The 13,588-nt window shown below is 43.5% G+C and overlaps 1 protein-coding gene across 8 annotated transcripts in view; it reads left to right on the forward strand.

Moving 5' to 3' along the window:
• The first annotated feature begins 247 nt into the window (after nucleotides 1-247).
• Nucleotides 248-13,588, forward strand: part of LOC111142444 (protein phosphatase 4 regulatory subunit 1) — a 61,209-nt gene continuing 47,868 nt past the window's right edge. For 4 of the 8 annotated variants that reach the window (XM_022495583.1, XM_022495586.1, XM_022495585.1 and 1 more), the window contains exons 1-2: nucleotides 566-649; nucleotides 863-907. In XM_022495583.1, the coding sequence (XP_022351291.1) occupies nucleotides 643-649; nucleotides 863-907 (52 nt within the window). In that variant the 5' untranslated portion in view covers nucleotides 566-642. Of the gene's footprint in view, nucleotides 292-565; nucleotides 650-862; nucleotides 908-1,896; nucleotides 1,916-13,588 lie in introns of those variants that run through there. The other 4 variants (XM_022495584.1, XM_022495587.1, XM_022495591.1 and 1 more) reach the window with 3 other exon arrangements.

The raw sequence follows: 13,588 nt of genomic DNA on the forward strand, positions 1-13,588 counted from the left end.
CGGCGCTTCCTCCACCCGGAGGGTGGGACCCTCGGCCTCCGCCGGGCCTCGGATCGCCGACGACGTACGTGCAAGCCCTGGGAAGGGGGCGCTGGGCGGCGAACGGCGAGTCCGCGAAGAAGGGCCGCGGCCGACGAGGCGGTGGGCGAGGCCGGTGACCCAATAAAGCCTGCCGGGCCGCGGGAGACCCCACCCGGGCCCGGTTCCGGGCACACGCCGCAGGGTCCCGGGCCGGCGGCAGCTCGCGCGCGCCCGTCGCAGCGCTCGGCTTGAGGGCGCCTCCGGCCGAGGGTGTGAGCGCGCGCCGCCGGGCCGGGCCGGGAGCGAGGGAGGAGGGAGGAGGGAGCGCCCGCCGCCCGGGAGCCGCGCGGAGCGGCGGGGCGAAGCGGGGCGAGGCGGGGCGAGGCGGGGCGAGGCCCGGGGCCCGCGGCGCCCGCCCGCCCTTCGGCGTCCGGGAGCCGCTCCGCCCGCGGCCCAGGCCCGGGCCCTCGGCCCGCCCCGCGCGTGCCCGCGCGCGCGCCCCCGCCGGCCCGTCCCTCCTCCTTGCCGCCCCTCCCGCGCGCGCTCCCCGACTCCCCGGCTCGCGCCGCTCCATGTAGCCCCGGATCCCCGGGAGACCGAGGAGGAGGGGGCGACCACAAGATGGCGGGTACGTGGCCCCCTGTCCTCCGGGCGGCGGCGGCGGCGCCTCCTCCCCGCGTCCGCCCGCCAGCCGCCCGCCGCCGCCGCCGCCGCCCCGACTCGCGGCCGGCGCGGGGTCTGGCGCGGCGAGGCGCCGCGGGGCCGGGAGGGCGGGCGGCGGGGGCGGCGCGCCGGGTCCCGGGGGCGCTGACCGGGCCTTTCTTCTCTCCCCTCGGCGCAGACCTCTCGCTGCTCCAGGAGGACCTGCAGGAGGACGCGGACGGATGTGAGTGCGCCCGCCGCGCTGTCGCGGCTCCGGCGGCCCGCGGGGAGCGGCCGGGAAGGAAGGGCGGGCGGCGGCGGCCTGGGCCCGGCCGGCGGGGACTGGGCTCGGCGAGGCGTGGCCCTGGGCCGGCGGGGGCCGCGAACTGGAGGGAGCTTTGCGCTTCGGGAAGGGAACGGCGCGCCCGGGTCCGCGGGCGGCGAGAGATGCCCTGTCTGACGCCCGAGCTCGGGCCCCGCCGCGTCGCCCACCCTCGCATCACCCCCCCGGGTGCCTGTGGGCTCGGGGCCCGCTCGGCGTCTGTTTCGGGAGGAGAAAGTGGCGGGGCTGAAATGTGAAATGGGCATTTGGGGTCTGCTTGTTCCCAGTGGGGGGCCCTTCGCGGACCGCCCCCACCCCCTCGCCTCTCCCCTCAGGAAGAGGCTCCGAGAAGGAAGGTGTGTTTTCTTAGAGTTGCTCGCAAGTATCACTCGGCGGCCAGCTGTAGGGGAGCCTGGTCTCGGTTCCGCCGCCTCGGGTCAGTTACCCGGGCTCTCACTGTGTGGAGACTACATACCTGTAATTTCCCTTTAGCCCGGAGCAGTTTTTAGATTGCCTCGACACCCCCTGTGATTTGTGGATTACGGGAAGGATAGAAGGTGTGGCCTTAGCAGGAGTTACTAGGTTTGGAGAGAGTATTTCTTTAACGCATGTACGTTCGCCAGTCACCCAGACCTCCCTAAATATTACAGTTTCAGCTTTTCTTTGAGAAAGGGAAGTTTTAAGAGAGTCGATCTTTTGTTTAAAAAAGCAAAAAAAAAAAAACACACAGACTTTGACATTGTGTCCAGAATAGTGTCAGGAAGGAACTGATAATTTAGAAAGGAATTTGTTTATTTCGTGTGTGCTTTTCTAAGCATCAGAAGATAATTTGGAAATGGTTCTGCGTTGAAATGATAACCACGGTAGAATTTGTGGTGTATTTAGGGGAAAGCCTGCCCGATGCGGAGATTTACTGTGGCTAATACTTAGGTAAGTAATTCAGAGATGGTTGCAGTCTGAGATTGCTCTTTTAAATATCGGGTCGTTAATCCTTAGCGTCGTCTAATGTGGTTTTCCTTGGCCAAATTAAGCTTAATTTTTAAATTCCTAAATGTTTTGAGTGAAGTAAGGGGGAATTTACTATTCAGAAGCGTTCTCTGAAAAGAGTAATTATTTTTAAAGCAAATGAACCATATGCAGAATTAACTTTTGCTAACTCGGGGTTGTTTATTTAAGTTAAAAAAAAAAAACAACCTCTCTTAAAGGGAGCAGTGCTAATGTAGTGAAGGACAGCTTCTGCATTTCACCTGATGTCATATGTTGTGCCTGCTAGCAAGTTTAAAAGGTTATTCAAGGCAGCCATTGATGGCTTGCAGAATTGGAAAGGTGGCTTTGACTGTTACCTCCAACAGGGGCTTCTCATTCCTGTAATTAGGTTCAAGACTCAGCAGGTGTTTAGGAATGTGTGAAGGAAGGACTTCTGCCTATTATTTTCACTGAGATGCCATGCATGTAGAGCATGACCTGTGGTGTGAGTTTCCTCATTGACCCTAAAGGAGCACAGTCTAGAGGGGAAAGCACACCTGTGAAGAACTCAACAATGGTTTATTCATAAGCCTCAAGACTTGTGTGTACTGAGGATATAGCTCTGCAAAGGATGGTCACAGTCTATGCCCTCTAGTGGTTTACAAGCAGTTTTAGTATAAGTGTGATAATGAGGATATCAGAGGCAGTGAACCTCAGTAGTTAATAGACAAAACTCCGAAGCCAGATTGTTTTGTTCCAGTTTTGGTATTGTCACTTTGGACAGACTCGTACAGCTGACTTAACCTGGTCCAGATGCTGAAGTTGTCGTTTGTAGATAGGCATAATAGGTATTGCCTGTTTAGAGCCTTATGTAAATGAACGCACAGAAAGCACTTAGAACAGTACTTGGTAAATAGTGCTATTATATGGTGGTGCTTAGGAGTGAAGAGGAAGGGAAGCTTAAAGAACAGAGAAGGAAATACTGATGTTGAAAATTACACTACAGAATTAATGTAATTATAGATTCTGCTGATGCTTGCAATTAACTTATTAAAGGTTTAATTTAGGATAAAACAGACATCTGAAGGCATAGTTTATTTGCATATTTATAAATTGGTTGAAGACTTTGTTAGAATAATTGTTGGGTTTTTTTTTGTTTTTGTTTTTGTTTTTTTTCAGTTGCTATAGTTTTCATAGGTACCTTTATCCGGAATATTTAGGAACAAAGGATCTTTGAACATGTGGCCAGTTGAAGGACCACTTGCTGTTTATTGTGAAGGGAGAAAGAATGAGGGGGAAATCTGGCTATGGTGTCGAGGTCAAGGGTGAGAGAAAATGAGAAAGCTTGTTACATCCTGGAGAAGGTGGAGGACCAGGGATGTCGGAAAGAATGGATCTTGGGCTACCCTTACAGTGGGAATGTTATCATAGGAGCCGATTTTCTGTCCGAAGCAGTTCTGGTATGGAGGCCTGCTTCCGGAGTAGTTGTGTACCAGGTCCTGCTGCTTCAGCCAAGCTAAGTCTGAGTCAGCCCTTGTGATGGGAAGACATCACTTTCTGGCCAAACTCGAGAGTCTTGGTTGTCTTTCCTAAATGCAGAATCTAGACAAAAAGAGAGTAAATATAATAGTACAGGTGATCTGTTGCTATGGAGACTAGGAGAGGACCTGGGTGTGGTCTGGATTTTGAATCGAGGGGGGCATTGCCAAGCCTTGATAAGAGTCTTAGGTCTTTTGTTTTGGTTTAAGTCCCAAAGTCTCTGTACAGAGCCTGTAGAAAAGTGGGCAGAATGGGGAAAAGGTTGGTCAAAGACTGACTTGGCTGATAGCCTTGAGAAAAAGAAATGAAATCCTAGTATGTGAAAAATGGTGCTTTGTATGTACATAGCAGAAGGTCATAAAGGTAAGTAAATGAAATGACTAGGTACTGTTAAGTTTGTCTTAGGTTAAAAGTGGTACTTTCCATACTGTACCGTGAAACATACTTTGAATTTCAAAGTGAAAGAAAGCCAGTGACACCCATTTGAATAGGTATCTCAGCAGAGTGACTTCAGAGTCCGGGGAAATCCTGTTTCTTGAATAATGGGAGGCCATGCAAAATTACAGGTAGACTTTCAAAGAGAGAGATTTTAAATTTCTATTATCAGTTTTCCAAGGATGCAGTTTAGATTTACATTCCATTTGCTGGATTTCTAAAATAGGTGAGATAGGGCTTATAGTAATCTTCTGTAAGATTGGATGAGTTAGAAGGCTGTTGTATTCTGATAAGTTAGCTGACGTGCAAGGGACTAAATTATTTTCTCAGGAAACAAAACTCCTTAACTACCAGTCAGAATTTTCAGGTAGGCCTCCTGGTTCTAAATATTTATTGGAAATACTTTCTTTTCTTAAATCGCTTAGTTTACAGCATTGAGCATCAGCCCAAGCCTGTTGTATAGGCAGTTTGTTTGAACCCATGCTTAAAATACCCTTGAGGATTAATCTAGCGTGCTGTATGTGGTTTGATTTAACCGAGAGGTCATTCAGATGAAGCTTGGGTGTAATATAGCTTATTTAGTGTTTATGTTAACTTTTCTTTCAGCTGTAACTAGCGTGACGTCGAAGAGCCTTTGGAACTATGTTATGTCATATGCCATACCGCAGAATTGTTCATATTCGAAGAAGTTTTGGAAAATTTTTACACTATATTCTTTTTCAGGTTTGAGGGCACTATTGGATTAGAGTGAATTAAGGATGGGTCCGGGACTAACTGGGTATATTTGCTCGGACTGTGCTTCTTTCAAAGAGTCTCTGGGCCCTCGGACTACTTTTGAAAACTAGTTTTGATAAGATTCTTAATGTCCTTGCCACCTAAGGGAAGTAAGGAGGAAAAAAGTAGGGCTGTGTGTAGTAGCGGCCGGGGAATCAATTAAAAAGCTGTAGGAAGGTGCCCTTGAAAGTCATAATATTTAGAAGTGTTGTTAAATGGGGGTTTGGAAGAGTGAGTCATGAGACTTGATAGCATATTTTGATGGCTACCAACAAGACTACACAGGAAAAGTCTTTATTTAGAGATAATATAATTAATATCCTAGAAAAGCACGTTTAAAATTGGTTTTAGTGGTACCCACATGTATATAGAATGAGTTAATGATGTGCTGGGTAACAATTCTCTGCAGAATTTTTTTTCTTTTTTTTTTTTTTTTTAAGATAAAAGGGGAAAACCCTTTTTTGTAAATATGCGCATCAGCTGCCTGGGCTTGTATCTGCATGACTTGGGGGAAAGATGAACAGCCCTTGCTGGGTAAAGTTGATTAGTCTGCCACATTTGACCACTGGTTTATTATTTCTGGTACTTTTGCCTCAGTTCCTCATCTCATCAATACAAAGAATTTATATTTTAAACTATTCACTCCTCTGTTCACCTTTTATTTTGCTTTGGGATTTTTCTCTCTTGATGGCAAAATCAGCTACATGATGGAGTGGGCAGTCCCTAGGCTGAATTAAAGTATTACTTTGCCTCTGCCTTCAGCTCAGGTCATGGTCTCAGGGTCCTGGGATGGAGCCCCACATCAGGCTCTCTGCTCAGCAGGGAGCCTGCTTCCTCCCTCTCTCTGCCTGCCTCTCTGCCTCCTTGTGATCTCTCTGTCAAATAAATAAATAAAATCTTTAGGAAAAAAAAAAGAGTTACTCTGCATTTAACTTGGATCTGAAAATAAACCTAATTTAATGTTTTGGAAGGAGGAGTGGTGGCACACCTGTGGGGTTTGGGCTAAGGTTAAGAGGCCTATATTCCCTCTAAGTTCTGAAGCAGGTACTTCTGCACTGATCTTTCGTCTGGCAGGTCACCTAAGGTCCCCCTTCTCCAGATCCATCCTTCGATCCTCCTGACTGTTCAGTCAAGTGTTCTTAGCTCTTTACCCTCCTAGACTTGGTAGCAGACTTGTTCTCTGGCCTACTTGGTGTCAAGTTGGTGTTTGAGCATTTATCATGCTGTAATTCTGGAACACCTCTCAGTGTAGTTCTTTTTTTAAGATTTTATTTGAGAGTGCGCGTGCACAAGTGGGCAGAGAGGGAGACGGAGAAGCAGACTCACTGCTCAGCGGGGATCCCCACGTGGGGCCTAGATCCTGGGATCATGACTTGAGTGAGCCACCCAGGTGCCCCAATCCCAGTCTAGTTCTGTGCAGAGGAAAGAGCACTTGGTTTTGTAAACATTAGGCCTGCATTCAGATTCTGCCCATTGCTGTTTATTCACTTATTATCTTGAGCAGATAACTTCTTGAGCAGAAAAACTTTTTTTCTCAGCTCTTCTCTGTCCTTAAAACGTTGATGGACGCTTGGAATGATTCCAGTTTTTGGCTGTTACAAATAAAGCTCTGGTGAGCATTCATGTACAAGTCTTTGTGTGGACACATATGGTCTTTCTCTTGGGTATATACCTAGGAGTAGAATGGCTGTCTCCCTTTTTAAGGAACTGCCAAACTGTTTTCCAAAGTGGTTGTACCATTTTACACTCCCACCAGCGGTGTGTGAGAGTTCCCAGTGCTCCATACCCTTGCCAGCGTTTGGTGTGGGCAGTCTTCATTCTAGCTGTCCTATTAAGTATGTATGGTGGTTTAGGTTGTTTTGTTTTGTTGTAGTTTGAATTTGCATTTTCTTAATGACTAATAATGCTCATATTTTCCTGTGCTCATTTGCCATCTATATGTCTTTGACGAAGTGCCTGTTCAAATCTTTTGCCCATTCTTTCATTGGGTATTTATTTTCTTACTAAGTTTTGGGAGTTCTTTATATATTCCAGGCACCAGTTCTTTCTCAGGTATGTGATTTGCAAATACTATCTTCTGTGTGTAACTTGTCTTATTTTTAGCAGTGTCTTTAGAGGAGCAGAAGTTTTGAATTTTGAGGTTCAGTTTATTATTTTTTCACAAATGCCCTTTATCAGGTTGAGAAACTTCCCTGAGTTTACTGAGAGCTTTTTTGAAATTAGGAGTGGATGTTGGATTTTGTCACATTCTTTTTCTACAACTATGGTTTTATTTTTTTAAAATACGAATTATATTGATTTTTTTTAACTGAATGCCATTAATTTTTTGAATGGGAAATTTCATTCAGATAAGATGACAGCAGATGAGTCATCATATCCCTGCTTACCCTCAACTTTCATTTACCCACCTCTAACATCTGGGCTTTTGTAGGGGGAGTAGAGAGGAGGCAGCCAGAGTACTTTAATGACATCCCAGGTGTCATTTTATTTTAACTATAAATATTTCACAAGGCATATACCTGAAATATGTGTAATCTGTGAGTGGAAGGGTATCTAAGATCCAGTAAATAATGTAACTAAGGTATAGTAAATAATGAAAGTTTGAATAATTAAATTCTTTTCTTTCTTTTCTTTTTTTTTTTTTAAAAAGATTTATTTACTTGAGAGGGCATGCGTGGAGGGGAGGGGCAGAGGGAGAAGAGAGAACTCAAGCAGGCTCCACATCCATAATAGGGCTGGACAGGGGGCTACATCTCAGAACCCTGAGATCATGACCGGAGCCGAAATCAAGAGCTGGATTCTGAACTAACTAAGCCACCCAGACACCCTAAATGATTGTTCTTTAGACATTGGCCTTGTTGGTACTACTGCAATAAAGCATATTTGAATAATTACTAAATTTACTTTCATATTGATCACCAGATTAAGAGAAGCAACATCTTGTTTATTTTTATCATGCTAAGCACATTTTGCCCTTGTGGGCTAGCCTTTATGGTAGCAAAAGAATACTAGTGAACAGAAGTTGAGTTTTCTATTTTAAATTGGTTTGCCAGGGGGTTGGGGGGTTGCATGAGTCTGCTGGTGGGTGTTAAGGAGGGCACGTATTGCATGGAGCACTAGGTGTGGTGTATAAACAATGAATTTTGGAACACTGAAAAGAAATAAAATAAAAAGTTTGCCAATATCATCTAGACAATCACATAAACTTCTAAAATTGTGAGCTGTGCTGTACCTCTAGTGAGCCAGTGATCCCAGAATTACTGAAATCAAGAGCTAGAGGGCAAATTATATTATCGTTCTTTAAGCAGAAGAAAGTTTAATAAGCCCAGGGTCTCCCAGATAAGGGTGGCAAGGTGGCTAGAATACAATTCAGATCTTGAAGGTGTTGATGTCCTTTTCCTAGATCTCATCTAACATAGCTCTTTAGTTGAAAAAGAGAGGTGGGAGAAATTTCTGGATTTCATTTTTTTAATTACCATTTGTCATACTGTGTGTTGGGCATTGTGCTATAACCTTATAGTACTCCCCATGAGGTCTGTGGTAAGAGCAAAGTTACAAAAGTGGTATCAGATGAGGCTTATCTGATGGTTAAATAATTTGCTCAGTCCCCTAACTTGAAAGTGTTAGGTTAATGAACCTCTGTGACACAGTCTTTCTTACTTTATTACCTTTGACTACTGTGTTCTTCCTGCCTTCCAATTTGACTTCCCTTAATTTATCACTTACTTAGGTCATTAACCTCGTAAAGGTTCTGAAGGATACAAAGGTACTAACATGCTCTAAGTATTCGGTAGGTAAAATAATTTTTGTCCTGAGTTGCTCATGTTTGTCATGGAAATGTTAGGAGCAAAATACACACTTTCCCTTTGTGTTTAAAGCACTCATGAACGGGGGAGACAGTCGTTGCAGTAAAAGTGGGATGGGATCTGATATATCTGATCTTCACATCAAGTGATCATTCTAAAATCTGAATTTATATTTAAACTAACTATACTGTTTTAAATTTATAGTCAGTCAGACTTGATAAAAATCATTTTTACATTTAGTGTATTAACTTAGTGTTTGCTAGAAATAACTTCAAAACTTCAAATAAAATCAAGACTCCACTTAATGGAGTATTAGAGATTGGTGGTAATTTGGACCTGGATTAGCTCTAATTTTATATTTGGATTACCTATGGAGAAAAGGATTACTAACCAACTTAGTAGGGTTAATAAGACTATGAGGAAAATGTTTACTCACTGAAGGGAACAAACAACACATCTATAATGTATAGGGAATCCACACTTGCAAGGGCTTTAGTGTGCCGCATGTTCCTCTGGCAAATACTGTTCAGGAAGCATGTGATCTTGGTAACTAATTTGACAGAAGGTAAACACACTGATGCCTCTTCTATTTATATGTAGACTTCAGGGAAATGTTTTTAGAATATTCACATAGAATGAACTTTAGGAAATTATTCTTGCTTAACTTCAATTAGGAGATTAAACATGCTATAGGATGCCTTTATATGTCCCAGTAAAGATCATTTCTGAGGATTTAGTGAACTTTTAATATTTTATATTTAAAGGAAAGCTATCTGGTGAACATGTCACAAAGTGCAAATTTAAACAACATACCTGTTGCTTGATGTTATACGTTCCTTCAGATCTGTTGTTTCTCTTAATCATTTTTTCCCCAAGCAATGGCTTAATTGCATTTCTGCTACATTCCTAGACCAGGGATTGGAAAGTCAGTGAAGGAACAGACTGTAAATATTTTAGGTTTTTTGGGCCATGTTGTCTCTGTTGCAGCTACTCAGGTCTGCCTGCGTAGGATGAAAACAGCCCCAGACAGTACAGAAATGAATGAGCATAGCTGCCTGCCTGCTCTATGCACAAATCAGACTGGGGGCCAGCTTCACCTGCTGGCAGTGATTTGCTACCCCTGCACTGTACTGTTCAGTCCAAGGTCTGTAACATTTTTACTCTTTACCTATAATAGTACCCATCACACTGTAGACCTTCAGCACATACTTGCTAAGGTGAGTCATGGTTTTTCTGGCTAAGCTAAATACGGTCATAAAACCTTAATTGTAGTCAAATAGTGAAGTAATTTATTTTCAGAGTAAATGTGAAAAATTGATTTAATTGAATTGAAAATTTTCAGACCCACACAGAAGTTTCACAGGTGTTCTAGTTAATTCCCAAAATTCTTCACCTACCTCCAACTAGTGTTAACATTTTGCCAGACAGCTCTATTTTTCCTATACATCACACACACACACACACACACACACACACACACACACAATGTAATATATACATTGTTCTTAATCTTCTTTGCATCTTTTTTTAAAGATGTTATTTATTTATTTGACAGACAGATCACAAGCAGGCAGAGAGACAGGCAGAGAGGGAGGAGGAAGCAGGCTCCCCGCTGAGCAGAGAGCCCGATGTGGGACTCAATCCCAGGACCCTGGGATCATGACCCAATCCAAAGGCAGAGGCTCAATGCACTGAGCCACCCAGGCGCCCCTTCTTTGCATCTTTTAAGAATAAGTTTAGAAATCAGACCCTTTAGCCTGGATCTCCTAAGAGCAAGGCCATTCTCTCATAATCAGCCATCAGATTCACAAAATGTAACATTGATACAATTCAAATATGTAAGAAGTAGTCATTTTCAAATTTCACCAGTTGTTTGATAATGTTTTTTATGGCAACCATTTTACCAATCCAGCTCCAGCATTGCATTTAGTTGTAATGCCTCTTTGAAAGCCTTTATCTTTCATGATATTAATATTTTTGAAGAATCAATTTGGTTTTATGTTTCCTCATGATTTGATTAAGGTTTTGCCTTTCTTTCTTTCTTTTTTAAACAGGAATACTATGTAAGCAATTCTGTGATTTTCTCAGTGCTTCATCTCAAGAGGCACCTGATGTCAGTTGTCCATTATTGGTGGTGGTAATTTTAACGACTTGATTAAGGTGATGTCTGCAAGATTTCTCCACCTAAAGATTCTGTTCTTTCCTTTTATAATTAGTAAGGGGAATAGTTGGACACTGAGGAAATACCTCATTCCCAAACAGACTTCTACCCATTAGTATTAGAATGTGTCTGTGATTCTTACTTGAATCCATTTACATTTACTGGTTGGCAGTCTGCTTTACGGAAGAGCATCCCCTTCCTCCCTATTCATTTGTTGGCTTGTTTATTAAAATATCATCTTAAAGCCCATATCTTAAGGTAAGACTTTTATAAAAATGATTAAATCTCCAAGGTACATCTTGTTTTCATTTTCTAAAAAGAATGTAAAGAATTGGGAGACAAAATTTGGCAAATTTTATTGTGGTCTAAGTAGTATCAAGGGAAGAAAAATGGGAGGAGGGAGGACGCATTGTCTGTTTTTTGTGGTTTTTTTTTTCCCCCTATTTTAGAGGCTATTATTAGAGACTATATGGTGAATGAAAGGATGCTGTGTCGTGATCAAGCTTGGTGAAAGTCAGGTTCCAGAAATTAACCATTCTCTTTGGTGTGGTACCTCTCAAAGGCATTAATATGCTAATGAGCTTGTCACTATCTTAGCGGAGGATGAAGTACTCTAGTCCCCTGAAGTATCCCTGTGGGCTACCTTTCACTAACATGTTAATTAATGTGCATTATTCAGGAGAAGCATTAGACTTTTTTTTTTTTTTTTTTTTTAAGGTAATAAAAGGATGAACAGGACAGTCTATGCCTTCAGAGAATTTATCTATGCTGGAACTGGGGGCAGGCAAAAGAAAATGAAAGAAGGAAAAACAACTCAAACACTGCTATTGCTGGCAGAATAAAAGCTAGGGCACCCAGACTGGGGGATTCAAAGGAGGAAGAGATCTTAATTAGAAGAGGAGGGGCACCTGGGTAGCTAAGTTGGTTAAGCAACTGCCTTTGGCTGGCATCCTGTTCCTGAAGCCCCAGGATCCCAGAGTTTCAGGATGGAGTCCTGCATCAGGCTCCCTGCTCAGTGGGGGGCCTGCTTCCGCTCTGACCCTCTCCCCTTTCATGCTTGTTCGCTCTCTCTCAAATAAATAAAATCCTAAAAAAAGAAAAAGGAAACTGAATGGTGTTTGTAAATAGGTAAGTTTAAACTGAGATGTGGGTAAAAGGGCAGAAGTGGGACAGATGTAATAAGGACAATAGGACAGGAGGGTTGTGGGAATTGTGACTGGAAATGGGCTCCTGTATGGTTGTGCAAGAGAGGGAAAGATGCTGTGCCAGATCATGGAGTCCCTTGAATTACAGCAGGAGAAAGTGAGTCCCTTAACCCTGGCTGACTGGGAGTTTTGGGGTGGAGGAGGGAGGGGGGAGGAAGGGCAGGGAGTGTATTGAACAGAGTAGAGCTTTAGGAAGATAGAAGTGGTTGTGATGTGTAAACTGGGGTAGAATGAGGGGAGATGAAGTCAGTGATGGAGGGTAGTGGTCTTCAAAGTTATTCACTGTATACTTCCTAAAATAGTTTCAAAAACAGTTTCATGCATTTTTAAGTTTATAGTTATTTTTTAAAACAAAACTTATAAATGTAACTGTTACAAAGTTTAAAAAAATCTACATAGCATAGCACTTTGATGACTTTTGTCATCCATTTTCAAGAATAAACTTTTAAGTTGGGAATGTTAGCCTGTTCTTTTTATCTTGATATCTTTCCATTTCCTACACAATTTTACTGAATAGGTATCTCAACAGAATGGATGGGGCTTTTTAAAAAGATTTTTTTTTTTAAGTTTTTTTTTTGTTTGTTTTTGAGAGAGAGCAGGAGCATGGGGAGGGACAGAGGGAGAGCTATAGGGAGAAGCCGACTCCCCTGCTCAGTGGGGAGCCTGAAGCATGAGCCAAAGTCACTTAACCAACTGGGCCATCCAGGTCCCCTGCATAGGGCTTTTTAAAAAGTGATGTATGGGTTGCCTGGGTGGCTCAGATGTTAAGCGTCTGCCTTAGGCTCAGGTCATGATCTTAGGGTCTTGGGATGCAGTTCTGCATCAGGCTCCCTGCCTGGTGGGAAGCCTGCTTCTCCCTCTCCCACTCCCCCTCCTTGTGTTCCCCCTCTTGCTGTCTTTCCCTCTCTCTGGCAAATAAATAAAATGGTAAAAAATAAAAATAAGTCATGTGTGTATTCATGATGAATATAGTTTGCCAGAATGAGACAATATTTAGCATCCATTTCTACCTTTTAAGACCTGTGTGCACTGAGAAATTTTGTTGATACAGATACGTTGATGGAAATGGTTTTGTTAGCAGCACTAATTTCCTTGAATTTCTTCAAGCTTATATACTAAAATTTTTAAAGACATGTTTTTAATGAGCTATCAGTCTTTCCAATTTTTTGAAAGCAAAGAATTAAAACATATCTGACTTGTAAATGTCTTTGTTACAGTCTTTAGAGCGTTGATTCCAGTAGTATCTCCGTGGGTCTGTTTGACAGTGGAGGTTTTTCCAGCCTTGGGGCAGTGTAACATGGTGGTCTTGGAGCCGAGAGAGATGTCTTTACTTGTCCTGTGGAGGCTGGAGATTGTAAAAGGGAAAGCCTTAGGATCCAAACTCCTAGACACATTTTTGCAATGAGTACTGGACTTTGGGGGTCTAAGATATCCCTTCAAGTCATCCATCTGATTTATTCCCAGGAAAATCTTTGTGTCCCTCGTGGGGTTCAGGTGCCCTGGTTTGCTCTCAGCAAAAGACATCAGAACCTCTGAATGAGGGTGTTGGGAACTGAGAGGTGGGAATACAGAATATTTTATAAAAGTAGAATTTATAGTTCTTAGCAACTGACTAAATGATGGGGGCCAGAAAGGCATATTAAAAAGGAAACTGTATGGGCATCTGGGTGGCTCAGTGGGTTAAAGCCTCTGCCTTCAGCTCAGGTCATGATCCTAG

This window comes from Enhydra lutris, unplaced genomic scaffold, assembly GCF_002288905.1.
Source record: "Enhydra lutris kenyoni isolate GAN:26980312 unplaced genomic scaffold, ASM228890v2 scaffoldscaffold8, whole genome shotgun sequence".
Taxonomy (NCBI): domain Eukaryota; kingdom Metazoa; phylum Chordata; class Mammalia; order Carnivora; family Mustelidae; genus Enhydra; species Enhydra lutris.